The sequence below is a fragment of the Heloderma suspectum genome, chromosome 5 (genome assembly GCF_057233095.1).
Source record: "Heloderma suspectum isolate Gila_16-S chromosome 5, 16-S_ref, whole genome shotgun sequence".
In the NCBI taxonomy this organism is placed as follows: Eukaryota; Metazoa; Chordata; class Lepidosauria; order Squamata; family Helodermatidae; genus Heloderma; species Heloderma suspectum.
Window position 1 is genome coordinate 16344329 of NC_139462.1, and position 27897 is coordinate 16372225.

Sequence of the window (27897 nt, forward strand, 5' to 3'; positions counted from 1 at the left end):
TAATGTGTTTGGGGGCCCAACTGGGTGGCTGACAAAGGCTGGATCTACACTTACCGCCTTTTTTTGCTTCCAGTGAGGTTTCACCGCCTGCCTTTCACACTACGCAGTAGCTGCCTCGAATTGGAACCAGAATTTCCCACTTCCATGCTCCTGCTTTCAATACCCTAATATCCTGGTATTTCCCCTTAATGTGCTCTGATTTTCCGCCTTCGCTACCATATCCAGTCGTAGTCCCCTCCCCCACCTGTCCATATGCGGCAGTGTTTGCATTTCCCTCCTGTCCAATCACAGCTCTCGACGGCCCCATGTCTTCTTCCAGCTACCGACTGCATAGCTTCCTCAGCAGCCCCTGTTTCCTCAGCAACAAGCAAAGGGCTGGATGTGCACGCGCATGTCTGATCTCGGAAGCTAAGCAGGGTCGGTCCCGGTCAGTGCTTGGATGAGAGACCACCTGGGAATCAGGCTTCCTGCACTAAGCAGGGGGTTGTTGTATCCCTTCAAATAAGATTAAGTTTTACCCCCTCCTATCCCCCGCTCTGGATGTTTTTTTAAAAAAATTCAGGCGTTATCCTTGCAGAATTGGGGCTTCTCTGTGATGTTTTTTTTCCCTAATTGAGGCATGATCTTCGAAGCCTGAATGCCTGAATTTAAAAAAAACACCCAGAGCAGGGGATAGGAGGGGGTAAAACTTAGTCTCATTTGAGGGGATACAACAACCCCCTGCTCAATGCAGGAAGCCTGATTCCCAGGTGGTCGGCCATCCAACTACTGACCGGGGCTGACCCCGCTTAGCATCCAAGATCAGACAAGTGCACGCAGGAAAACAGCAGGAAAACAGCACAGCGCTTGAGTGTGAACCGAGCTTGCGCATTCGATGAAGCACTGCAACGGGGAAAATGGGTGAGTGTGAATAATCATGTTTTAATGCGAAAGCGTTTAACCCGACGGGACATCGAATTCATTGCAATGGCGAGCGCAATGTAGATCGGCCCGAAGACAACATGGTCCGGTTATTCCATAGGCCAGTTTAGAGGAGCCTCACCCCTCACCACTTCTACTTAACAATCTGTATGCCACTCTCAGGGTGGACACTGAGCCCATAGAATCCCAGAGTAGTTCTGATTCTGAGGAAGAGCAGTCGCTCCTTCGGGAGAGGAGCGCGCTCCTTTTTTCCCAGGACCAACAGCTGACGGAGATTCCTCCCACCCACATTCCTAGTTTAGAAAGCAGTCCAGGGAGTGACTCAGCACAGATAGCAGACTGGGGGGGGATGCGCGGCGCAGACGCAGAGAGCGGCGCCAAATGGTTCGCGCTCAAAGAACGGTTGCGCCCAGAGGATCCAAGGGAAAAGGGGAGGGATTCTCCCTAGTCCTTATATTCAGGGGTCTGCCAGTAATTGCCCTTCAAACGGGGACCAACTGTTCTAACTTAGGGCATAGGGATGCTGCTGCTCAGATCTAGTTGCTACCTGTAGAGCTGTTAAGTTGTAAAAGAAGAATAAAGCTTTGAAAAGAATCCCTTTGTCTGTGTCTGGACTTGGCTACTGGATAAGACTGAGAGCCCTCCAAGGAGCCCTTGACAGCCACTTTTAAATTCATACCATTCTTTACAATCTTTCTGATATTTACCTGTACAACTCTTGCAAGGTAGGTCACTGTTAATTTGATTTTATGCATGGGGAACTGGGAGGAGAGGCAGAGGGCTCCTTCACACAGGGCTTTTATCCTGCTATGGAGATTGCTTACTCACAGAAGTTTGCGGGTCCTCTATACGACGCAGCCCTCCTCCAGGGAACCTCCCGCTCTTTGTGAGCTTTATTACATTGTTTTCCATGATGACGAAAGTTTGGCATTTTCCCTCCTCCCACCATGGAGTTGATATAAATGGGGGTATACTGTTTAAAGTCGCTTTTATTGCAAATAAAACAACTGCGCCATCTAGTGGCTTTGAAATGAAACACATAGACATTTAGGTTGTGTTTTTTTTTTTTTAAGCCATGGGGAAAGGACCTAATCTAATCCCACAAAGATTCTGGAAGCAGAAGCCCTGGTAAATTGCAGGATTTTTAGCTTTGTGTTTAGCCAGATATTTATTCAAGGTAGGAAGTGAACAGAATTCTCCTAGATGTTACTCTCCATTTGCTGGATGAAATTATTTGCTTTGAAAATATCTCATGGCCATCTGTGCAAAAGCCAGCTGAAAGGTACTCTCCATTTTAAATATAGATGTGTGTGTGTGTATGTTTACATATATATATAAACACACACACACACACACAGTTTGTACATAAGAACATAAGAAGACCCATGCTGGATCAGACCAAGGGTCCATCTAGTCCAGCATTCTGTTCACACAGTAGCCAGCCAGCTGCCTATGGGAAACTCACAAGCAGGGCATGAGTGCAACAGCACCCTCCCACCCATGTTCCCCAGCAACTGGTGTACATAGGCTCACTGCTTCTGGTTCTGGAGCTAGCACATAACCATCGAGACTAGTAGCCACTGATAGTCTTTTTCTCCAGGAATTTGTCCAACCCCCTTTTAAAACCATCCAAATTGGTGGCCATCACTACATCCTGTGGTAGTGAATTCCATAGTTTAACTATGCACTCTGTGAAGAAGTACTTCCTTTTATCTGTCCTGAATCTCAGACCAATCAGCTTTGCAGGATGACCCCGGGTTCTAGTATTTTGAGAGAGGGAGAAAAATTCTACATACCTAAACTTGTCAAGTTGGAAGGAGAGGAAGCCCCTTCTCGACGTGCAATGGATTCCACTGAGAACTTGGTTGCTTCTTCCTGGAGTTTCAAGGTCTCTTGGGTTTGCCTTTGCAGTGCTTCCCTGCGCGATCAAATCATGGAATATGAATGGAATCATCAACTACTCAGTCTCACAATGTAGCCTAATACTTTCATTCAGAACACATTTCTAAATGTACACTGAAAGTGAAAAACATTAATATACTTCACACCTTAACACACATGCACCGATTACCGGTTTCTTATCTGAACAGAAATATTAGCTTTGACTGACAGATATGCTTTACTACTATATTCCCCTATAAAAGTACTAATTATCATGGACATTCCTGTGGTAAAAATGTTAACTGCAAGTTGTTATAGAGAAGTCTGTAATAGCATAAAAACAGATACTACCGTAGCTCTTTAATATTCTTGCTCATTTTTGCAAAACCTGCAAAAATAAAAATAATCTTTATTGTTACATATGAAATCAATTTCATAAAATCTGTATGATAAAATATACAGATAAACCCAAGTGCATTATAAGTACACATGGGTTATATTTTATGTCAGAAACCATGTTTGTGTATTTTAACAAACTGATGTGTACTTCTTAAATGATTATGTATTTTTGCTCTGTTAAAAGTGCAAAATAAACAAAGCATTTTTAAAAACAGGAGACCAAAGTGTTGATATGTAACTTTCACCAGGAAACTACTTATTTTGCTTATTTTAAAAATCTGAATTAATAGCTTGCTTTACATTACAGACTCAAGGTGATTCTACCTTTAGGAGGTAGCTGTGTTAAGTCTGTTGTAGCAAGAACAACAATGGCCCAGTTCAGACATCACAACAACCCGGGTTATTTTTTAAACCTTGAGTTGTTGTGAACAAGCAGGAGCAAACAAGTTGGCTCCTGCCACCCAGTTGCCCTCACTGGGGCTAAACAACCTATTGTTGCTCTGTCCCCTGGGTTGCTTAGCAAGACATCCAAACCAGGAATTCAAGGTTGTTGGGCAAGAGACAACCCAGAGTTGGACCCCATGTGTTCCAACTCTGGATTGTGTCTCCTCCAGCAACCAAGAATTCCCCAGTTCAGACATCATGCTAAACAACCCAGGGATGGGTTGTTTAGCTCCAGCGGAAGCAATCAGGCAGCAGGAACCAGCTCACTCCCACTCATTCACAACTATCTAAGGTTTTAAAAAACGCTGGGTTGTTGTGACATCTGAACCTGGCCAATGTCTTATGGTATAGCCCAGGGTTATTTAGCTCCTCCCACTTGCAGTGAAGTGATTGAGCAGCAGGAACCAGCATGCTCCTGTGCTCCCACTTGCTCCTTTAAAAAACCTTGGGCTGTTGTAACATCCGAACAGGGCCAATGTCTCATGCTACCTTAAAGACTAACAGATTTATTATGGCATACTTTTTTATTTATTTGTATGTATTTATTCCTTACATTTGTATACCGCCCAATAGCCAAAGTGCTCTGGGCAGTTCACAATAATTAAAACCACAAAATACAGCATAAAATACATTATAAAATTATAAAAATGTAAAAGTTTAAAACAACAGCATAAAATAAAAGAGAACCCAAAATAAAACGTAGCAGTGATGAAAATTTAAAATACAATAAGAGATTTAAAACAACAGAGCTAAAACAGAACTAAGTAGTCCCTCCTCCACATTAGCTTGTATTGTACTTGCCACCATCACCCCATCCTTTAAAAATCCCATCAACTCATCTCTTCTGTACGGTTTTTCTAACTGTCCTGCCCTTCATTCCCTATGACTCCCCCTTCCTACTGCCCTTCTTCCACACTGTGGATCTTTGTTCTAATTCAAGCCAAAACATCCTCCCCTTACCCAGCCAATATCCTATAATAATAAAAATCAGATCTACCACCAAAATATTTATACCTCAAAAGGTGTTTGCCCAGCTCAAGAACTGTAAAAAGATTTCACGACAAACCTAAACTGATACAGATCTGGTTAACGCTTAAAAACCCCTCAGGTAGAGCACACCTTTAGAAGGCAGAACCTTTAGAAAGCAAGATGGAAGTTTTCACATTGTCAGAGCACAGGCCACCATTTTTAAATGCCAAAAACAGAACCTCTGAGCATCAACTCGCTCAACCCTCTGTTTATGTGGATGTGACATGAGAAAATACATACTGAAGCCAGGTGCATTTGCCTGTTTTACCATGTTTGGTCGGATCAGCATTCATCACACCAAATTCAATATGCTGATGAGAACCAGCAAATGTCAGCTGCCTAGCTCATTACATCTCACAAGTACACAGGCGAGTTAAGCAACAACCACATACAGAGGACCTGAGCTGGAGGTTTCTATTCCCCTGGGCAGCCTTCCCCAATCTGGTGCACTCCAGATGTGTTGGACTACAACTCCCAGCATACTCACAGGGTTTTGCCTATGTTCAGACTATTTCTCATTCTCACATCGTCGCCAATCTTCTTCCCATTTCATGAAGTTCAAAACTCCCCAAATAAGGAACAATGTAATGATACCAAGCACTTAGATAGTACATTGCAAGTATTCAAAGCATCCCAAACACATTGTTTCTGTACAATTATTATCCCCATTTAGCAGATGTGTGTATGGGGGGGCGGGGATGTGGAAAGTATACTGGCTCCCCAAACGCCCCCTCATCAATTCTTGGCTGAGGTAAGAGCAGAATCGGAGACCTCCCAACTCATACTCTTAAGCACTATGTGACACCAGCTGTCCTATGGATGACAGGAACCAACAGGGCCTCCAGAGCTATGGTCCTCCTATTATCTCATCTCTAAACACAACACACAACACCTTCACTCTTCCAGGAATTGAAACCAGTGAAAGAGTCTCAGACATAGCTAGGTCCTGGAGTCTAGCTGACTGGCTGCAACAGGCTGGGAAGACTAGGCATAACTCCACCACTATGCACCTCTGAATCCAGGGAGATGAGGAGCGAGGCAGATGTAGGGATGCAGGCATTCTTCCATCCTCACTCCCACTTTTGATGGACTTGGGTGGGCTTTAGATGTTTCCACAAGGATGTGGCAAAAGACGATAAACAATGGGTATTTAGAATCCCCCCCAAGAGGCTTCAAATAGGGAGGGTGGGCTTTATGGTATCCTTGACTGAGGTAGTGCTATGGAGCTAAGGCTCTTGAAATAATACCATTCCCATATATTTTGTGGAGCATGGGTGTTCTGTAAGTCAGTAACGTTGAATTCAAAATAAGAGACTCTTCAGAAATGAGATACTGAGCAATCTTCATTGATGGAAATAGAGCAGTAAGACCTTCCTTGCCTTTGCAATGCCCCCAAAAACATATTATGGGAACACTCTCAAACATAAAAACAGGATCTGGTAATTCTCCAAATCACACACTCCAATCAACATAAAGAAAACCATGTTGACTATATTGTAGACTATATTTGACATATTAATATTTGACTATATTTTACATTTTTATATCAGCACATTATTACATTTTTGTGGGTGCTTGGGCATCCACAAATGAATGTCAAAAGGCCTGATTTTCTGGAATAAAAGGAACATATATAAGACCCATCTTTTAAGATAAAAGGCATCCAGCTACTACCTTGTGCTTATAGAAAGGAGGGCTATAAATCCCCCAAGTATATAAATATACATTATATTTCTGAAATGTTGATTCCCCACCACCACCCCATGAATTTCAAACCTTGGAGACAGCATAGACAAGCTGACAACTGGGCTCAGGTCCAGGGGCTACTTGAACAAAATACAGGAGTATTACAAAAATTATTTATAGTAACAAGTCATCTCTATGCCATATCAAAATATTACTTTTATTTCAATCCATTAATATGGTAGTGTGGATTACTGGAAGATATTGTTTTGGACTTCCCTTCCTGCCTCTCACTCCAGATTCTACTTAGGTGTAGGAAAAGAGAAAATAAAGAAGGCAAATGGCTGAAGAGAGCACTTGCAGAGGACCACTGTCGATGCAAGAGGGGAAGGGGGCAGGTAAAGGTGGGCTATAAAACTGGCTGAGCTCCAGACAGATTGGGTGGTTGCTGTCAAGGTTATTGTACAGACAGATCTAGGCCTCTGGCCCTTTGAGGGAAATACCAGGTCTCAAAAACTCAGTCATCTAACACTCCAATCCATCACCCATTTGCAATCAATCAACACTTCTCATTCCAAGGCACCTGCTTGGTCACTATCCCTCTAGCTTTGAAAGGTCCTGGGACGCTGAGGTGAAATTTGCAACGGTTCATGCCTACTAGTTTGTAACTCCCAGAGACACCAAATTGTTCAGCAACAGGTAAGGCCAAATCTGAGCTGGGTATCCTGAGCAAGCTTGTAACCAAAAGAGGACAAGTCCCTCGGGTCCTCGTCTCCACAATTCAAGTCACATCCGGTAGTCCTGATCTTTTCCCTTACATACTTTCCCCGCTAATAAGGAGGAACGTGACTGGGTGTCCTAGGAATTCTCACCTATCTGCTGGACCACTCTGCCAGTGCCTGGATGAGCGAAAGATCAAGTTGTCAGGTCAAAAACCTAAAAAATAAGTGTTGCTCCAAGACAGTGGTGGCCATTTGACTACCTATTATGTCCTGGCAGGACCGCAAAGCTCCAGAAAAAGAGCATCTCCCTTTAAAATGAAGGGAGAGTAGTTAACCTTAAAACAGGGGTGGGCAACTTGTGGCCCTCCTGATGTTTTGACCTACAACTCCCATCAGCCCTAGCCAGCACAGCCAATGGGGAGGGATGATGGGAGTTGTAGGCCAAAAATCTGGGGAGCCACAAGCGGCCCACCCCTGCCTTAACAAGACAAGGTAAACAAGTTAATGGGGGGGGAGAAGTTGGGGAGGCTGGCCCTAGGCTTGCATGGAAGTGCCTGCTTCCCGCAGGCCCAAGGCCTGTCCCACCTGCGATGGGTCGTCCTCTTCCCACTCCCACCGGTGGCTCCTCTGAAAAGGATGCAGCAGGGGAAGGAAGTAGAGTTGACACCTGGGGAGGTGGCCCAGGGAGCCACAGCAGCCCCTGCTGGTGGGAGGTGGTACTGCACAGAGTTCCCTCAGGCCCAGGCCCTGCGTGCACCATGTGCTTGAGGCCTAGTTAGGACATAAGCCTACCGTAGCTGGAAATAGGGGCACCCTTGAGTACATGACCCCACACCAAAGATCACTGTCTGAGTATGTGCGTACACTCACTGCTACATTATATGTTGTTCAAGCCTCTTCTTGGCCAGGTGTCCTACTTTACAGAGGACAATCCTCTGTTTTGGAGACCTGGCAGAGGACAGTCCTCCGTTTGAAAGTGTACCATCCAAGTGTGTTTTAAAACCAAAATAAAACCCCTAAGAAGGGAGAGCAGCAGGGGCATTGGAGCACCTAACAGCTGTTAGCACCTGGGCAGTAGACTGAGCAGGCATGTCAGTCACAGTCTTCACCACTACGGTAAGATGTATTGTATTTCCATTTAAATTATAGTTATTGATTCTAAATTTGCACTTATGCATATACATATGCAAATGTTATGCAATGCACATTGGTGCCCTCTTGTTTGGTGATGCAATTCCGCTGTCAAGGGCTCCTTGGAGGGCTCTCTCAGTCTAATCCAGTAGCCAAGTCCAGGCGCAGACAAAGGGATTCTTTTCAAAGCTTTATTCTTCTTTTATAACTTACAACTCTACAGGTAGCAACTAGATCTGAGCAGCAGCATCCCTATGCCCTAAGTTGGAACAGTTGGTCCCCATTTGAAAAGCAATTACTGGCAGACCCCTGAATATAAGGACTAGGGAGAATCCCTCCCCTTTTCCCTTGGATCCTCTGGGCGCAACCGTTCTTTGAGTGCCAACCGGGCGCTACGCCTCCTCTCCGCGCTCTCCATCTGGCGCCGCTCTCTGCGTCTGCGCCGCGCATCCAACCAGTCTGCTATCGGTGCTGGGTCACTCCCTGGACTGCTTTCTAATCTAGGAATGTGGGTGGGAGGAATCTCCATCAGCTGTTGGCCCTGGGAAAGAGGAGCGCGCTCCTCTCCCAGGAGCGACTGCTCTTCCTCCGAATCAGAACTACTCTGGGATTCTATGGGCTCAGTGTCCACCCTGACATCCTCCTTTTTGGCAATGTGTAAGTGACCACACTAGTCGGTGGGACGGGGGTTGCCCTCGTGTTGTTTGGTCCTCCCAAATTTTGATTACTGATATGCTGGGGTTTGCCCTCCTTGCCAACGCCTGTGGCTTTCCACATTTTCCTGACCTCAAATTGTACTGGATTCTCTTATCACAAAACACCACATGCACAAGAATATGATCATGAATCCATCCTGTTACCACTGTTAAGCTACATCAGGATAGGCACTCAGCGAATGAATGTGTTATATATGATGGATTAAATGGCAGTTTATTCAGGGGAGAAAACATTTAACGGGTCAATGGCATTTAAAAGAACATGAAAATGGTCTGAGAAAATTGCAGTTAATTTAAATGACTGAGGGGTAGCTCTTACTTAAAACTGTGTCACATGACATGTACAGACTACATTTTGCTTACAAAACCATTTTTTCCATTCTAGCACTATGATGATCCTAACCACGTGCACGTGTGTATCTGCCGGCAGCGTTGCTGCCCTTGCAATGCTTGTGATATTGTGCGGGTGTTGGGTACACCATAAACCTCAACCTAAGCACTTAGTGTTCTCATACTAAAGATTTTAGGATTCCCCCCCCCCAAAAAAAACCCCAAGCTTGCAATAAAAATCAAACCTGAACTTGAAATCTGATAGTGACATTTCCAGCTGTAAACCTCTTATATACAATGAGTGTGTAAAAAACTCACCCTTTCTCTGCACACTGTCAGTCAAGAGAAAAGACAGTTTCGTTACAAAACTCTGAAACGCCACTGCGTGAGAATCCAAGGAGGGAAAGATGGGAGACAGAAAATTCCTTCGAGTTACGAGTTCTACTAGAGTGTCAGGCAGAACACAAATTAAAAGATACAAAAACAAATTCCCAGGTAACAATGCAAAGCCCATCCTGGACACGTTGTACCTACCTCCGATAGACACCTGAAGGGTTTCGACCTTGCTGTATTTTGCAAAGTGTGAAAATGTTTTCTATGCCAGTTGTTGCGGTGAACTGGACTGTACAATAACCTTGCGGTGCACGCACAAGGGGACAAGGGATGATATTGCTTCTCTCTCAGGGGTGCCCTATAGTTCATGCTTCACTCTTTCTTTTGCACACGGCACTAGCTGGTAACAATTGAACACCAAAGGGGACTCCTGAAGTGCAGAACGGTTGAGAGTCAACAGCTTCACTAGCCCTCCCTTTGGCTGGTGGTGTAACCTAGGCAACAGACTCCACCTCTGATAGTCGCTGTGTGCATTTGTGGGAACCAATAAATGCTACTTGTGTCTGGTTTCTCCAGGGGAGTGCTTTTGTTCCAGCATCTCTGTAATGGCTGTAGAAGGAAATCCAATACTTGCTCCTTCTCAAGGTTGCCTCCTCATAGATGCTCATCTGCTGCAATATGCCTTTATGTACATGGTAGAAACCACCACCCGTAGCACGATCTTGTTTGTGGAATCTCAAACCAGAATAATCTGGAGAACACACAACACAGCTTCACAGAGTGCTTTTTCTTGCTGTGAAACAGTTAAATTTCCTAAATGCAGTTTATAAAGCCAGAAGCTCTGGATTTTGTAGCTGTGAAAGAAGGACCATTCACAGCCAAACCACACATTACACAGAAGCGTATGTTTTGTTATGCAAATGCACCCCACTTCTGAGCTGTGAGAAGTTTCAGGGGTTCCAGCACAGTTCTGTTTCCTTAGAAGGAGGTCACCAGAGACTTATGTTGTTTCTGTGATATCAGGTTTATTTACACTTACATACAGGCTGAGCATAAGATGAGGGCTCACAGCATGAACACTGCAAAAGATTCCTGTTCCTCATCATATTTCTAGGGGAATCCATAGTGCCACTGGATTTCCTGCAGAGAACGAAGTCAGTTCTCTGCCTCCTTTTCAAATCCAGTTCCAGCACAGAGTGTTCACCACACACACAGATTTGGGGTGCTTCTAGATGGAGGGCTGCTAGTGCTACTAATTAGCAGGCATTTTACAGCTATTCCATCTTTTTCTCCTTAACAGATCTTCTGTGGTAAGAAAAAAACAGAAGAAGCAGTGGGAAAACATGGGAGAGTTACAAGGTGAAGACAATGACACCTGGACCTTCCAAAATTCCATGAAGGAGGTAAGGCGGCAGCACCAAAAAAGCCTCATCCAAAAGCACCCTCAGCTTCCTTCTGTTGTTCTTATCACAGACTCAATTAGCACATTCCTTAGGGAGGAGGGAGAGAAAGGTAAAAGATGAGTCATCCCTATCCAAGATCAGCATTCCCCAACGTGGTGCCCTCCAGATGTTTTGGACAACAAGTCAGATCATCTGTGACCATTGCTGAAGGGCGTTGTAGTCTATAACATCTGAAGGTATCACATTGGGGAAGGCTGATCTGTGTCTTCTTGGACCATCCCAACTCCCATTAAAACACATCAACAGAGTGTTACTGGCTGTCAGCTGTCTATTGTCAGGTCTTCGGGTCATTTTAACTTAGAAAAAAGGTGAGTAAGGGGAAAGAGGATAGAGGTGTATAAAAGTATGCATGGTGTAGAGAAACTGCATAGCAAAACATTTTTGTCCATCTCTAGAAGCCAGCGTCATCCCATGAAGCTGTATGGTGGGATATTCCAGACAGATAAAAGGAAGTACTTTTTCACACATACATGTTTGCCGTTAAATGATGTAGTCACGGCTGTCAACTTGGACAGCTTAAAAAGCTGATCAGACAGATTCAGGGTGGGTAAAGCTATCAAGGGCTACTAGTTATGCTGGCTATATATTACCACCAGTATCAGAGGCATACAATACTGGTTGCTGGAGAATGTGACACGGAGAGTGCTATTCCTTTTTGTTCCCCTCATTTTGGAAAGAATTCCATTTTCTGAAGAAGATTGCATGCTTCTAGTACTGTATTGCTTTTGGCGCCTAGTATTGTCACCCGCAGTGATTCTGTGGAAGAGTCTTCCCTTTTTGAAATTTCAACTTGGTATGACACTGTGCCCTCTTTGATGACCAGTGACACTGTCCCCGGTATGCTCTTTGCTGCCCTTCCTATAGTATTCGTATATATAATAATATATGTCAGTGTCATAGCACCAAGACTGTAAAACCTAGACACCTGAAACTTGACATGCATAATAAGGGAGAACTAGGGTGGCATGCCTGGTTTATTTGTTTTTTTTTAATGCATGAATTAATTTTAATATGTCCATGCATTTGGAGCTTGCAGTACCACCTTCAGTCACTTCCCGAACAAGCATATAGCTTTGCAGTTGACACAGTTTGAAGCCAGGGGAGTTTAGTCAGCTGAGGGACAGAGTTATAGGCTGCTCCCTCCCCGATGCTGAGGGGCAGCCCTCCCTCAGGGGACTAGAGTGGACAGTTCCCTCCCTCAGGGGGCTGTAGGGTACACCATGGCAGAGGCCATACCTAGGGGTGCCAGCACGCATGGCTTCACTCAGACAAAGTGGGCACCATATGTCCAACTCTGACAGCTGCATACATTTGTTTGAAGGCTTTGCTGTATCAAACTAAGTGTTATTCTAAGCTGTACGAAGCCAGATCCATTCACTATAATATTTTATAAAGTGTCCCTGCTTTAGCAATATGAACTCTATTAATCTGACTAATCCTTTTAATTAAAGCAATTCCTTTCAGTTAAAATGGCTATTGCCAGCACTATGCATTAATTACACACTATATCACAAGGGAACCATTTCTTTTATTTATTGTATTTGTATTCTGCCTTTCCCTCTAGAAGCCTAAGGCAACATTCCTTTTATATGGTCAACTTACGTTTCTGTAGATTTCTTGAAGCAGGTTGAGGTCCATGACCCTGAAACCTCCCCTTCTGCAATGGTTAAGCACGCTCCTCCAAAATCTCCTTCCTTGGTCCCTGATTACTGAGTGAGTGTGCCAACTGAGTCTCCAGCAGCATCTAACCCACATCAAGCCCAGGGATCCAATAGTTCACTTTGCTGTTCCCAAGCCCATATCTTCAAGCCTATCCAGATAGATAAGAATATGAAGAACAGGTCACCCAAGTCTAACAGGATCTCTCAGCAGAGATCCTGCACTGCAGAGCAGAGCTGGAAGGCAACTTGATCCTGAGGGAAGCTGGCCTCCCTGGGTTTCTCCCTTTAAGCTGTGACTTTTAGATGCCACCTAACATCTTGAAGGAAGGGATCCAGCTATTTTAAAAGATCTGACCCTGTAGATTTCTGAGCTTGACAACAGATCCATCCCAGCATAACACTTTCAGAGAATGTAGAAGATTGGACCTCAGTGGGTCTGAGACCTCATAGAAACAGATCCCTCAATCCCAAAGTAGACATTGGAATTTAGTCCTCTATTGACATCTGGTGGCCTTTGTTTTAACTACACTTTCTAGTTATTAACTAGACCTGTGATTCTTAAATGGGGCCATACAGCCCTCTGCGGGGGGTGATCTACAAAATCAAGGGATGCATTCAGAACTTGGGGTGGGAGACAAATAGAGTTTAGACAGGAGTTTAAGCAGCCCTTCTTCCCTTTGCAGTGACTTCATACATGCATCCAAGTTGCTGAATGGACTGGAATGGAAAAGGAAGGAGTGGGTTAAGGCCTGGGAAGTTGGAACTGAATAGGAAGGATATTATAAAGAAAGAATACCTCAAGTGGTTAACCCAGTTGAGAAACTCCATAGAAGAGCAGCAGCTGGGCCAAAGTGGGTTGAGTTGGTTGCAGCAGCTGGCAGAATAAGGCTGGCAGGAATGAGTGCAGATGCAAGCATGCTATATATAGGCCCTTGCATTGGCACATCCAGTGAGACAATCATCAAGCTCCGCTACTTCATCCTGGCACCAGAGGCAGGCAAGCAGGCAGGGAGAGGCAGGCAGATAACCAAGAAACAATCTTGGGAGACATGCAGAGCTCCTTATTACTATAGGGGGCACGACTCTGGAATGGCAAATGGTGCAGAACTGCTTCACAGTTGAAATGCTGCACTGAATGAGCAGCTAAGTGTGGGCAGCAGTGGTGGAAGGCAAAGTGGGGAAGGTAGCAGTGAATGTCAGACATAAGTATGCCTTAGGCATGTGAATTGGCACAGAGTGAGTGTGGCACTCTTCAAGTCCCACTTCTTCATTCTAGCAGCAGGCAGGCAGGCGGCAGAGTAATGGTAGACTCCAGATGAAGGGTCCCCAAGCCAGTGGGGACCTCCAAAGCAACCACAAAGCTCTCTACTCCCTGCCCCCTTCAAAAACATTTTTTTTAATTAAAAAATGTGGAAAAAGTTAGGAAGCCAGGTTCTCCTTCCTGTTCCTGAACCTGCTGCTGATCAGCAGTTGGGTGGGCAGGAAGAGAAGGAAAGAGTTGCTTCCTGGCCCTGCCCAATCTTCTTCCATCCACACAGATGGCTCTCTGCTTTCCCCTCTGCTTTCTCTCTCCACTCTCAGCCTCTCACCTCGCTATTTCTCTCCCCTCTACCATTTTGCCTTGCATTTCTCCCTCACTCCCAGGCTCTAGCCTCACTAATTCTCTCCCCACACCTTGCTGTTTCTCCTTCCTCCTAGCCTTGCTCTTTCTCTCACTATTTTTCCCTTCCGCCCAGTCCTTAGCCTTGTCTTAGTCTTAGAGCCCAGTTCTTAGTCTCTCCCTATCACCCCCTTTATCTCACTGTTTCTTGTTCCTCTCAGCCCGTTGCCTTGCTCTTTTCCTCTCTCTTCCTAGCCTCCTTCGCTCGTTCTCACACACACGCGCGCGCGCGCGCACACACACACACACACAGCGCATCTTCCCAGGCAGGAGCTGTGATGGCAGAGGTGGAAGTAGGAGTGTCAATGATGTGGTGAGCCTGGGATTGAGGTAGGGAAAACTGTTTCTTTCCTTTTGGGGCTAGGAGCATTTTCCTTTCCTTTGGGGCTGCAGGAAGGTGTGTGTGCAGATAGGAAGAGAAGAACAATCCTATGTAGGTCTAGTTAGAAGTAATTCTCATTGAATTCCACATAAGCATGCATAGGATTGAATCGGATATTTTGTTGTGCCTCTGTGGGGTCAAATATGTGGATTGGTTTTGGAGTTTCTCTGCTTCTACTCAGTTACTTGGGTGAATTACTTGTCTTTTGACTAGCCAGGCCCCCATAGCAGCCAGTATGTGACTAGCCACATCCCATGGGAGCCATTTTGTGATGATGCCCACAACAGTTTATCAAATTCCCAAATGTGCTCAAGGGTCCAAAAAGTTGAGGACCCCTGAAATACTGAACCACCATAACTCCGTGCTGACCATTTCCCAAAAAACTTGAAAATAAATAGAGGGACAATTTTTACAGGTGCAAGTTAGAAAGTCATTTCATGTCACGAGAGCTGTGCGCTTTAAATTCTTGCAAAAAAGCACAATGGCTGGAAGAGAACACAGTCCAGCGGTGTTCCCTCACTCCCCTAACTGCCCCCAAAGAGCTTCTGAGGAACATCTTGCCCTGAGGAGAGAAGCAGATTATGCTTGAGCTCACGAACGGAAAGCAAAAAGAGCAGAAGAAGCCAGGAACACGCCAGCAAATACATGCCAGCCCCAAAGGAGAATAGATGCTGTACAAACCTGGGTATAATCAGATCTGGAATATGTATACTCCTATCCATCTGAGCAACTGAACCAGCCACCACCATCCTCCCTCCCAATCCCTTTCCTTTTGTTTTTTTTAGGGCACAATCCTATGCATGTTTAGACAGAAAAAAAGTCCTACAACTCACTGCATTCCCCAGCCGGCCATGTGTCCTTAGATTTTAAGCCTGACAGGGACTGTCTTTATTCATTTTTGTAAGCTTTTTTTTTTTTTTTTTGCTGAAGAGCAGGGTAAAAATGCTTTAAATATTTTTTTTTGTTAAAGTAAAATACCTTCAGTATATAGATTTACCTTGGGTCTTAGGCTGATATTGTCTGGTCCAAAGCAAGAGATTATTATTATTTGCATTTCTATACCACCCCATAGCCGAAGCTCTCTCGGAGGTTTACAAAAGTTAAAACATTAAATACAATATAAAAAGTTTAAAAGCCATCTACAAAAAAGCACATAAAAGCACACAAACAATATACACAAACGACATATAACTAAAAACAACATTGAACTATCAGATGGAACTAAAGACACAGCCAGGACCGATTAAAACTAATCATGTGCTGCCTAATGCCTGGGAAAAGAGATAGGTCTTAACCTCGCACCAAAAAGATAATAATGTTGGCGCCAGGCAGACCTCATCAGGGAGCTTGTTCCACAGATGGGGGGGGGGGCACCATTGAGAAGGCCCTGTCCCTCGTTGCTGCCTTCTGAGCTTCCCTTGGAGGAGGCACTTAGATGTATCTGACATCCTTTGAGAACCTGTTGCATTTTTGGAATTCAGGAAACAGGGATTTGAATACATTTCTCATAGGTTGTTTGCTGCTACAGTTTGAGTCCTTAAAGGGACAGTACCAATAAAATTTGAATATGAACTTGAGCACGCTCCGGGAGAGAGCGCAGGACAGGAAGGCCTGGCGTGCTATGGTCCATGGGGTCACAAAGAGTCGGACACGACTGAACGACTGAACAACAACAACAACAACCAATAAAATTGTATATGCATGTTTCTTGACAAAATTAACAAAGAGATTGATCCTGCATCTAGGTTACTACCTTTGGTTTTCAGATATTGTCACACTTAAGGCACAGAGACTCTGACCGTGGAACTTGTTTGTGAGGAGAAATTATAGAAGGCTCATGGCCACAAAGGGAGGGCATTGCTAGTTACTACAGTGCTATCTATATAAGTGCTGGGTGGTGGAACCTCCATTTTAATTCCACTTCCAGCTAGTTGTGGAAAATCAGTATTATATTAAATGGCTTGTTTCATTGATGGGATTCATCAACTCATGGGAACAACGTAGTATGTGAGTCTGGGGCTCCTGGACAGTATCCAAGCTTCATTACTCTGGACCTGGTACAATTGTAACACAGGGCTCAATCCCCATGGTCCCTTGTCTGTTTGAAAAATTGACCAAAAGGGCCTTTACTGTTGAACAACTGGAGAATTGATCGCTCACATACTGTGTTACATGTGTGCTTAAAAAATCACATGAATGAAAAAAGTTGCCAGAAACAGGTAGCTTTTATAGCTACTTGTTAATGACACTGAAATATGTATTAATGTATGCTCTAACGGCCGCCACACATAAAGCTATATATGTATTGCCTTCTGAACCACTCCTGAGGTAAAACTGTGTAGCTTCTGAAATCATGGCATAGGCCATTGGTTTACCTACAGTTTGTTGATGTTCAGTCGTTAAGTCGCGTCCGACTCTTTGTGACCCCATGGACGATAGCACGCCAGGCCTCCCTGTCCTGCACTCTCTCCCGGAGTGTGCCCAAGTCCATATTCATTGCATCGGTGATGCTATCTAGCCGTCTCATCCTCTGCCGTCCCCTTCTCCTTTTGCCTTCAGTCTTTCCCAGCATCAGCGTCTTTTCCAGTGAGTTTACCTACAGTTACTCAGGGATAAATCCCACTGAAATAAGGTACAACTGTGGATGGGATCAGTGATAATGGGTGAATTTCCAAATATTTTCTTTAGCAGTTCTTGATCCAGACCCCCAAACCATTTTTTTAAAAACCACTTGGGAGGGGAGTGTTGGAGGCGCTGAAATGAAAATTCTCCTAAATCCTCTGGTTCTTAAAACATAATATTTGTGGTAAACGATATTGAATTGGATTTTATGTTGTAAACCATTTAAAACAAATAATTGGTGGTGTGTCCCCCCCCCCCCCCCGAAGGCAGAACTTCCATAACAGTAGTGGTCTCTGGAGTCCTGATAAGTATGGCAGCCTCAGTTATGCAGCATCACATAGTACTTGGCATGCTGTGACAAACAGGCAGTTTTCTCCCTCTCCTCCTCTCTCTCCCTCAGTTGAACGCTCTCATTTAGCAGCAGCAGGCATGACAACATTGGCAGTGCAGTGGGAAAGTGTTGAAAAGAGCTAAGCTATCTCCTTAACATTTTTTCAAGGGATTAATTTCACCTGCCTTTCCTGTTTTCCTGGCGTGCTCGCTTTCCCCTTTTAGAAGTTCAACTGGGAAACTATTTCAAGTTCCAAGCCCACGATAATAAGTTTTTAAGGTCTGGGTTTTACTCCCTTCCCCCTGTTCCTGCTACTTTTGACAAGTCACAAAATTGTGAAGTTAGCAGAAAAGCCAGTTGAGAGACGGAGAAGATGCTTTCATTCTTTAGATGCAATGAACTGAATAAAAACGGCCATTGTAATGGTAAAATGCTGACAGAATGGAAGAAAGGGCTGATAATCAATCAAAAATGAAGCGTAGTGTGCAGTTGGGGAGTTTGCTACCCAAAGTGTTTTAAATGTCTTATTTTAGCCCTTTTCGGTTTTTTGTCCTGTTTATGTGAAAAAGTCACAGGTTGGAAATGTTAAGAGAAAGAATCATGAAGTAAAGGAAAGTATCTTCCATGACAGAAGTTTTGAACAGGGAGAAAAGCATCGCATTGAAACAGCATCAACAAGTTGGAAGCTTGATATACAAATGATATGCCGAAATGCTATTTCGAAGAGTTTTCAGCACAGTATTTTGGACTTCTGGTCAGAAGGAAAACGAACTCTTTTGGCAATCATAGCAGCCTATGATATTGCAGACTATGAGGCAATTCATCATGGATGTGGGAAATTTTAATCAACTCTCTTGTCCTCAGACCCTTTCAGTTATTGCTTTTGGCATCAGAGGGTGTTTGGAAAGGCAAAGATGAGGATGTTGGACCATATAAACAGGGGCATTATTTCTTCTTCAGAAGCTAACCTAACCCATAAAGGAAGATACATTTATCTGGAAGCTTTGCTACAAGGAGGAGCTCCATGGGGATTTACGCTAAAAGGCGGACTGGAGCATGGGAAGCCATTAATCATCTCCAAGGTAACCTTGTTTATTTGAATTAAAGATGAGTTCAACTGTAGTTTTGACCAAAATTGCTGTTAAAATAGCCAGGTGAAGGGAAATTTTGCTTCCAGGAAAGTGCTAGAAAATAATCTCTAAGTCATGAATAACTGACTAGGTAATTTGGCACTTTGGGCCATTATACGGCAAAGTACATTTGTCACAATCAACTACAAACTTCTCTTGCGCACACCCTATTAAAATGAATGGGGCTTGCTCAAGAGTGCATTTCAAAGGAGTTTTGCACGGAAGAAGATCCATCTCAGTGGCTTAAATTAATGTACAACCAAAATGAACTGACATGCTTGGATTTATGGTGATTTAGTCTTAATTCATGTCAAAGACATGGAAACTTGCTCAAATCAATAAATTTCACTTTAAAAGTTGAACCTGCATGCATCTGAGTTGCAAAAGAGAACAAAACAATGTCCTACAAACCGTATTAATTCAGTTCATGTTTTCTGGGAGGGGGAGGGGGAGGGGGGTTGGAAATATTTTGATTTGTATAAAACATTAGCAGTAAATGCAGGACATTTCTGTATTATTGGTTCTAGCAAAGCAAGAAGAGAGAGGCCTTTAATTGGACCAGTCTCTGTCAGCAAGACTGTGCAAGTCATGGGATTTCACTGAACTCTTTCTCAAAGAGAGCAAGAGTTCTTTGGAGCCCACAAGTTTGTGTAATCTTGCAGACAAAAGTTGTCTCAGGAAAAAACAACATAAGGGTAAAGACAAACAGATATTCTGTGGCATAATTGGTTTGAACATATATTCACTGCATTCTGAGCTATTTGTTTTCATGGCAGAAAATGTGTTGAAACTGCCTCCAACATACTTAGAATGTCTGTTTCTATGTTTTAAATTACTTTGGGGAAGCCTAGTCTGTCTTGCATCTTGACATCTCTGCTTAACTCTGACCATTTTTCTGTTGGAAAAATGTGGTCAAAATTTGTTTATATTAATGTTTGAAGAGAAGAAGAGAGCCTTGTGACATCTTAGAAACATACAGTTCTGTAGGCTGTACTTTAGTCCATTGCATTTATGAAGTGAAACTATAGTTATGAGCTTTGGCTGTCTTGATTACTACATTATGATTACTGTAAATCACCTGGCGATTAAAGGTGTTTAGGGATTTAACAAAAGATTATTAATATTCCTTGATGTCTGGAAATCTTTCTCCTGCCCTCGGTTTGGGAAGGCAGGGGGCAGATAAAACAGTTGATGGCAGTTTGAATTGGGGCACACAGGGAGGGAGAGAGCCGAAGAGTTTTTAGTTGGAGTTGGCTAAAACTGAGACATTTCATAGGGCGCAATTGCTGTCTTTGGTGCCAGATTAACAGTTGTGCTGTGTGCCCTCAGAGTCGGCTACCAAAAGGCTCTGCTTGTATATTTATAAATAAACGAGTTTTTGGTACTCACTTCCCTCGTACTGCTACCCTTAGACTTCAAATTGTTTAGAGAAATGGGAAGCACTTAACACTATTAAAGGCAACATTTGAAGGCAGTTATCTAATTGTTTATAATGCCCTTCAAATCAGATTGGGACAGTCCTATAGAGCACACATTCCACTAGGACATCTTTCCTCAACCTAACTGTCAGGAGCGCCCTAGCTGCCTCTTGCAGTCCCTTCCAATAGCCAACTCAGGACACAGACGACGAGGAATTCTTTCCAAGACTTTATTCCTTTATTCCTTTATGACTCTTTCAGAATACTAGTTGCTAGCGCCAAAGCAAGGAACAGCACTGGGGAAAGATAGCTCAGTAGCCTAAGCTCCAGGTAAGGCAGTTGGTCCCCGTTTGAAGGAGAACCACAGGAAGACCCTGAACTTATGGGCTAGGGAGAGAGCCTCCCTCTTTCCCTTGGGTCCTTGGGACGCGACCGTTGTTTGAGTGCCAAACAAGTGCTATACCTCCTTTCCGCGCCCTCCATCTGTCGTCGCTCCCTGCGCCAAGCATCCAGCAAGCCCCCCTCCAGCGCTCTCTCACTGCCAGGGTCACTATCTATCCCAGGAATGCTGGCAGGAGGAATCTCTGCCAGCTGCTGTGCTTATGAGAGATGAGCGAGCTCCTCTCCCATGGATTGCTGTTCCTCCTCAGAATCAGAACTGCTCTGGGGCTCTATTGGCTCAGTTTCCACCCTGACATCATCCCCGCTCCCATGAGGCCCCCCCTCGTGCTCCTCCCCTGGGGCCCCGGGTTTGTGGGGTTACAGCTGGTGGAAGTGCTTCAGCAGCAACGGAGCATGCACATTTTCCACGGGTTCCCAGGATCACTCATCTGGCCCATACCCCTTCCAGTCCACCAGATATTGCAAGTGGCCGCGAGAAAGGTGGGAGTCCAGAATCTCCGGGACCTCAAACTCCTCCTCCCCCTCCACCGGCACTGGCGGCGGGTGGGAGCCGGCTGAGTGATGAGGGTCACCAGAAACCAGGGGGGACAGCAAGGACCAATGAAAAACAGGATGGATCTTCACGGAGGGGGGGAGAGCCAGGCGAAAAGCAACAGGGTTAATCTGGGCTGTAATCTGGAAAGGCCCCGTGTGGCGAGGCGTGAGCTTCCTTGCGGGTGAGTGAGAGGGGAGGTATTGGGTGGACAACCAAACCCAGTCCCCCAGTTGCAGAGACGGAGCCGGCTGGCGCCGCCGATCCGCAGAGGCCTTGTAGGCTGTCTTGCCTTTCTCGAGGGAGTCCCGTAAGAGGTGGTGTACCACTCGCAACTCCTCTAAAAAGTCATGGGCCGCTGGCACCAAAGAGGGAGCTAGGGTGGACAGGAAAGCCTTGGGGCGGTAATCAAAATTGGCAAAAATGGAGTTTGGCGGGTGGAAGCATGGCAGGCATTGTTATAAGCAAATTCTGCGAGAGGCAGCAAGGAAAACCAGTCATCTTGCTTGTAGCTGACATAACAGCGCAAATATTGCTCCAGAGTCGCATTGGTGCGCTTGGTCTGACCATCCGTCTGTGGATGGTGGGTGGAGGAAAGATGGAGCGTCACATGGAGAAGCCCAAGTAGCTCCCTCCCAGAAATGGGCAGTGAATTGGGCCCCCCTATCTGAAATGAGATCCTCGGGCCATCCGTGGAGCCGGAAAACATGCGCCAAAAAAAGCTCCACTGTCTCCCTGGCTGTGGGCAGGGGATGAAATGGGCCATCTTAGAAAACAAATCCACCACCACCAGAATAGTGGTCTTACCGTGTGAGCGAGGCAAGTCATTGATGAAGTCAAGGGAGAGCAGTTTCCAAGGTCCAGGGGGGGTAGGCAGGGGGTGAGGCAAGCCTGTGGGCTTGCCTGAGGGGCCTTCGCCTGCTGGCAGGTTGAGCAGGAGGCAACATAGGTCTTGACGTCCCGACACACACGAGGCCACCAAAAATCCTGCATCACTCCGTGCAGGGTCTTGGTGAAGCCAAAATGCCCAGCGGTGGGGGAGTTGTGGCACTGATGGAGGACCTTCTTGCGGAGGGGTCTAGAAGGCACATAGACCCGGCTGGAATGGTAAAGCAGGCCACCTCGCAAAGAGAAGGGGGTAGAGTGGGGGAGGCCAGAAGCTAGCCCCAATTCCTCCACTTTTGTGTGGACAAAAGCATCCTGAGCCTGTTCAGAGTGAATAGGTTCCTCCCAAGAGTGAGGTAGCGCAGCTGCCGCCAGGCTCTGGGGGGGAAGAATCGGGGGGGGGGATTTCCCTCACCCCCTGGCTGGAGGTCCAGCTTACGGGAAAGAGCATCTGCTTGTAGGTTGTCGGAGGCCTTCACATGGCAAATCTTAAGGTGGAACCGGGGAAAAGAAAGCGACCACCTAATCTGCCACTGGTTTAAGGCACAGGCTGTCTGAAGATGTTCCAGGTTGCGATGGTCAGTTCTAACTTCGACTGGGTGCTGTGCCCCTTCCAGAAGATGACGCCAGGTCTCCAAAGCGGACTTGATGGCCAACAGTTCCTTCTCCCAGATGGTACAATTCCTCTCAGACATGTTCAGCTTCCTGGAGTGGTACGCGCAGGGTTGCAACCCGCCGCCCGCCCAATCTGGCTGAAAAAGCACCGCCCCCACCGCAAAGTCAGAGGCATCAGTTTGCACTATGAAAGGCTTCCTCGGGTCGGGATGTAACAGGATCGGCTCAGAACTAAAAAGCTTCTTAAGTTCCTCGAAAGCCTGTTGGGCAGATGCCGTCCAATGAAAAGGAGATTTCCTGCCCTTAAGGAGGTCCGTGAGAGGAGATGTCAGCCGAGCAAAGCTGGGCAGGAACTTTCTGTAAAAATTAGCAAACCCCAGAAAACATTGCAAGTCCTTCTTGGTGGATGGACCCTGTCAGGAGAGGACAGCCTGGACCTTTGCAGGATCCATCCTGATTCTGTCAGCTGAGATAATGTAGCCAAGATAGTCCAGAGAGGTTAGGTCAAACGCACATTTCTCCAGCTTGGCATAAAGATAGTGCTCGCGGAAGCGCTGGAGGACGGCAGAGACATGGTGCTGATGGGCATGGGGGTCCTCAGAAAATATAAGTAAATCATCGAGATACACAATGAGGAAAGTGTCCAAATAGTCCCGGAAGATGGCATTCAACTCCATCTGATACGGCGGCTGTGCCCCTTCCTTCCCGACCATCTGCTCCCATCAGTAGTACATGCCCTGGTCTCCTCTCGTTTAGACTACTGTAATGCGCTCTACGTGGGGTTACCCTTGAAGATGGTTCAGAAACTGCAGCTGGTACAGAACGCGGCGGCTCGCCTGATTAAAGGCAGCCGCCGGCGAGATCACATCACTCCAGTGCTGAAGGAGTTGCACTGGTTACCAGTTGTTTTCTGGGCCAAATTCAAGATGTTGGTTTTGACCTTTAAAACCCTATATGGTTCCGGCCCAGCCTATCTTAAGGAGCGCCTCCAGCAGCACCAGACAGGCCGCTTAACAAGATCAGCCTCGGATGGCCTTCTCTCTGTCCCATCAACCAGGACAGCTAGACTGGTGGGGACAAGGGAGAGGGCCTTTTCTGTGGTGGCCCCCACTCTGTGGAACTCCCTCCCTAGGGAACTCCGTCATGCCCCCTCTTTAATGAGCTTCCGTCGTGCATTAAAAACGTTTTTCAGGCAGGCATTTGGGGTGGGTTAGGGCATTTTAGAAAATGTTTTTATTGTAGAATTTTATTGTTTTAAACTGTTTTATTGTATGTTGTACATCGCCCAGAGTGGCTGGGTGACCAGCCAGATGGGCGATTAATAAATGTAATAATAATAAATAAATAAAAATTCATAAAACGTGTAAACGTGGGGGGGGGGGCCACAGGCGAGCCCAAACAGCATCACTAGGTATTCATAAGCTCCATACCGGGTGTCAAAACAGGTCTTCCACTTATCCCCCTCCCGAATGCGAATCAGATTGTAGGCGCCATGCAGGTCCAACTTTGTGAAAATCTTGGCTCGCCCCAGGCACTCCAGCATCTCCGGTATGAGAGGGAGGGGGTACTTGTCAAGAATCGAGACTGAATTCAAAGGTCTGAAATCGTGCACTGGCCGGAGTTTGCCCGATTTCTTGCACACAAACATGGTAGGGGCGCAGGCGGGGGAGGAGGAGGGGCGAATGAAACCACGTCTGAGGTTTGTGTCCAAAAACTCCCGCAGAGCTCGAAGCTCCGGCTCTGACATCGAATACAGCCGGCCAGCGGGGATGGTTGCCCCAGGAATGAGGTTAATGGCACAGTCAAAAGGGCGGTGTGGGGGGGAGCTGGTTGGCCTCCTTCTTGTCGAAAACATCCCCAAAAGCTGCATACTTCTCTGGGAGGATCACGGTAGCTGAAGAACATATAATTTGTTGACATTATATGGCCATGTGCAGAAATGTTTATAAGAGGGCGTAACTGGCAGATTAATTACAGAAGTTGGTGCCCTAACATGATTATCCATTTAGTATTCTTGTTGACAGTAAGTTGATATTTCGCGTTGGTGGCTCCCTTGTCTATTGTCCCAATGAAGACATCCTCCTTCTCCACAATGTGTTTGAGCACCTTCGTGATTTGCTGGCTTGCTTTCACTTGGGAGATAAGTAATGACCAGCACTCACATGAGTTCCAACACTCAAGGCTTGACCAGAAACAGAGAAGGGAGGTCAGGGCAGTCCACCCTTCTGCACCTTCTGCTAGTAAATAACTTAGTTTTTGATTTAGTGGTGTAGTGTTTAGCTATATAATAAGCTTTATGAACTTAAAGCTTTTGTAGTGGTGGGAAACACTGATTCTTCTTTTCTTTTTTTTTACTTATTGCCGCATACACAGTTCTTTTAAAAAAAATAACAAGAGAGATGGCTGTTACCACTGAAAATTAATGAGTCTATGGGACTTGGTTTCTACAACAACCAATTCCCTTAATGTCAAACATGCCTAGAGTGTGCATGATACCACCAGGCATTCAGTCTCTTGTGCCCTCTTTCCTTAAAACATCACTGCAACTTTGGTAATGTAAAGAAAAGTTATACACTTATTTAAAGTGGTAATTTTTGAGGTACTCTCTTTACTTACTAGTAGGGTCAGGGTTTTCTGACTGAATGTCTTAGTATGTATGTAATGGGAAACCAAAGTAAGTGCATACTGAGACTTATAAACCATTGTTTGGGGGCAGGTTTGGGTTTGAACATTAAATCATGATTTAGCTAAAGTTTAACCATGGTTTCATGTTACATCAGAACCAGCCACTGTGAGATTTGAATGAAAATAATAACTGAATCCTAATTTAGGGTCTTATGTGCCTTACATAGAGGCCTGGAGTCCAAATTGCTTCCCTTTATAGGTCTATACCAATTATCTTAGAGTTATGGTTTTTCAGTTTTCTACATGTTGACTCATCTGCCAAGCTGACTCTGTGTGTTGCAAAATATTTTAGGACATGCTAGGGATGGAACACAGTCAGCTCATGTAAATGCACAGTCAGTCATATGAAGGAGCAGCCAGGTCTGTTCGGTTTTGCCATCATGATGTGTGAACTAAAATGATGCCCAACCCTCGCCTTGGGCTATGGGTGGAAGGGAAAGATCAGTAATGGTGGGCAAGCTCTCTTTCAGGGAAGCTGTGATTGATCTTCTGATGGAACAATACCAGATAGGTTTCCAAGGAATCCTAGGGTTGTCCATCTGAAAATCACTGCCCTAGGCCTGAAATCTAGACCTTGCTTCCACTGAGTTTTCAGAATTCATTGTGCCACTGATGTTCTTCAGCTCCAGGTGGGTGGGTGGCTTTTCCAGATCAAAGGGGGAAATAACCAATTCTGGGTTGAGCAGTACAGTCAAAGGGAGCATCCTTGTGGTGTCAAGCCCTATCCTTTTCCTCAAGAGCATTTGGCCTGGATCTATGAGCAAGTTATCTGTGGAGCCACAGTTGCAGTCTTTAACTGGATTAGCTTCTCACTATTGCAGCAGCACAGAGTTATGGCCAGAACTCTGTGTGAATATTCTAGGATTATGCCACTGGTGCCAATAAAGTCAAAAGTTTAATAGACATACAGCTCCTAAATACCTCTTCTGGCAATCTAAGATATAGTAGAAATGTTGAATTTAAAGTTGCAAGTATAATGGAATTCAAGGTTTAGGGAGTCTACTGCTCATGAAGATCCATTTATCTGCTCTTTCAGCAATTACGATGCAGACCTTTTGGAAAATATTAACATCCTGCAGCACTTCTGAAATCTGCTTTCTACTCTTGAATTCAACAGCCGTGTAATTAACAAGAGAACAGATCCTTGTCCTAGGAACAGAGGCCTTGATTGCATTCTTGCCTGGGTAGAAGCAACATGGAATACTGTTACCTGCTGTGCCACTGCTCATTCATCTCCTTAAATTCTCACAAATATCTAGCTCCTAGTCTGTATTGGATTGGTGTAGCTGGACGCATGAGAAAAATTGACGTTTTCCTCCCAGCAAGGAGTAAGTGTAGGAGGTAGCCTAAAGTATAATCCCAAATATTAGCTAGGGTTGGATCCCCTTATCAGTAGTACAGGGCTTGAATTAAAGGCATATCCAGAGCTGCATGTGTCCTGCACTTTAACAAAACAAAACACAAAGCAAGGCAAATTCCTTGTGAAAAAAGGATGAATTTTGTGACCTGGATAAACTATGCATACTGATCAAGTTTACATATTTTTGCTCATTTCAAATAATTAATTCTAGCCAGGGACGGTCAAGGTGGTATGTAGGCTACTGAAACATTACAAAACATTTTTTGCCACTGAGATGAGGTCATAGTGTAGTTTGTGAGACATAAAGAGAATCATTCCATCAGTCAGAGCCCAGAGAGCTTCGGCTATTGGGTGGTATAGAAATGAAATAAAAGAAAGAAAGAAAGAAAACAAACCCAAAAAGAAGTCCTGGACCTTGGAGGACTGCAGACAGATTCCTCCGTCTGTCTCCTTGGCATTCCAAACACTGGAACATGTTGATCAAAGGAACCAGAGCATCAGTATTTCTCTCATTACAGCAAATGATAGTCCTAGCCTCTTCCTAGGACTATCACTTTCCATCTCTGACATTTGGATTACTTTTACATCAAAATCAGCCCAAGCAGCAGTTCTTTATGAACTGAAACATCTTTCCAAAAGCAACAATAATAATGAAAAGTTGGGCCAACTTTTTATTGGGTTATACAAAGGAAGGGAGGACTTTTGTCAAAATGTGTCATGCACATAGACATGTAATATAGTTTTATTTCATTTATGTATTTATTATTGAATATATCACACTCCTTTGCATTGGTTGAAGATATTGGGAGAAATTGTTAATGGTAATTCTTCCTTAGCAATTTCCATATGAACACATTGATACAATATATGATAAACATGGGAGAAGGGTGGAAAGGAAGATGAGAGAGGGCTTGTTCTTAATAATATAAACAATTGCACCTGGTGATAAGATATCGAGGCCCTTATGGTAATGCTAGCAGACCAAAAACGTTATTTAAATGTGGGTTCTTTAGATTGATTTGCTTAAGCATTTAGGATGTTGGGACAATTTTATATAGTTCTAAAATCAGGCAGTTGAGGATATAACACAAAGCAAGGCAAATTCCATGTGAAAAAAGGATGAATTTTGTGACCTGGATAAACTATGCCTATTGAACAAGTT

General features: G+C 44.9%; 2 protein-coding genes across 6 annotated transcripts in view; one reads left to right on the forward strand and one right to left on the reverse strand.

Moving 5' to 3' along the window:
* Positions 1-9994, reverse strand: part of CCDC158 (coiled-coil domain containing 158) — a 64370-nt gene extending 54376 nt beyond the window's left edge. For 2 of the 5 annotated variants that reach the window (XM_084855402.1, XM_084855399.1), the window contains exons 1-3: positions 7665-7713; positions 3154-3190; positions 2718-2839 (exon numbers count right to left, since the gene is read on the reverse strand). In XM_084855402.1, the coding sequence (XP_084711528.1) occupies positions 2718-2839; positions 3154-3179 (148 nt within the window). In that variant the 5' untranslated portion in view covers positions 3180-3190; positions 7665-7713. Of the gene's footprint in view, positions 1-2717; positions 2840-3153; positions 3191-7229; positions 7539-7664; positions 7714-9790 lie in introns of those variants that run through there. The other 3 variants (XM_084855404.1, XM_084855401.1, XM_084855403.1) reach the window with 3 other exon arrangements.
* The window catches only part of SHROOM3 (shroom family member 3), a 263685-nt gene continuing 243588 nt past the window's right edge, over positions 7801-27897 (forward strand). The window contains exons 1-3 of the mRNA XM_084855398.1: positions 7801-8195; positions 10890-10992; positions 18278-18790. Of these exons, the coding sequence (XP_084711524.1) occupies positions 18623-18790 (168 nt within the window). The 5' untranslated portion in view covers positions 7801-8195; positions 10890-10992; positions 18278-18622. The remainder of the gene's footprint in view (positions 8196-10889; positions 10993-18277; positions 18791-27897) is intronic.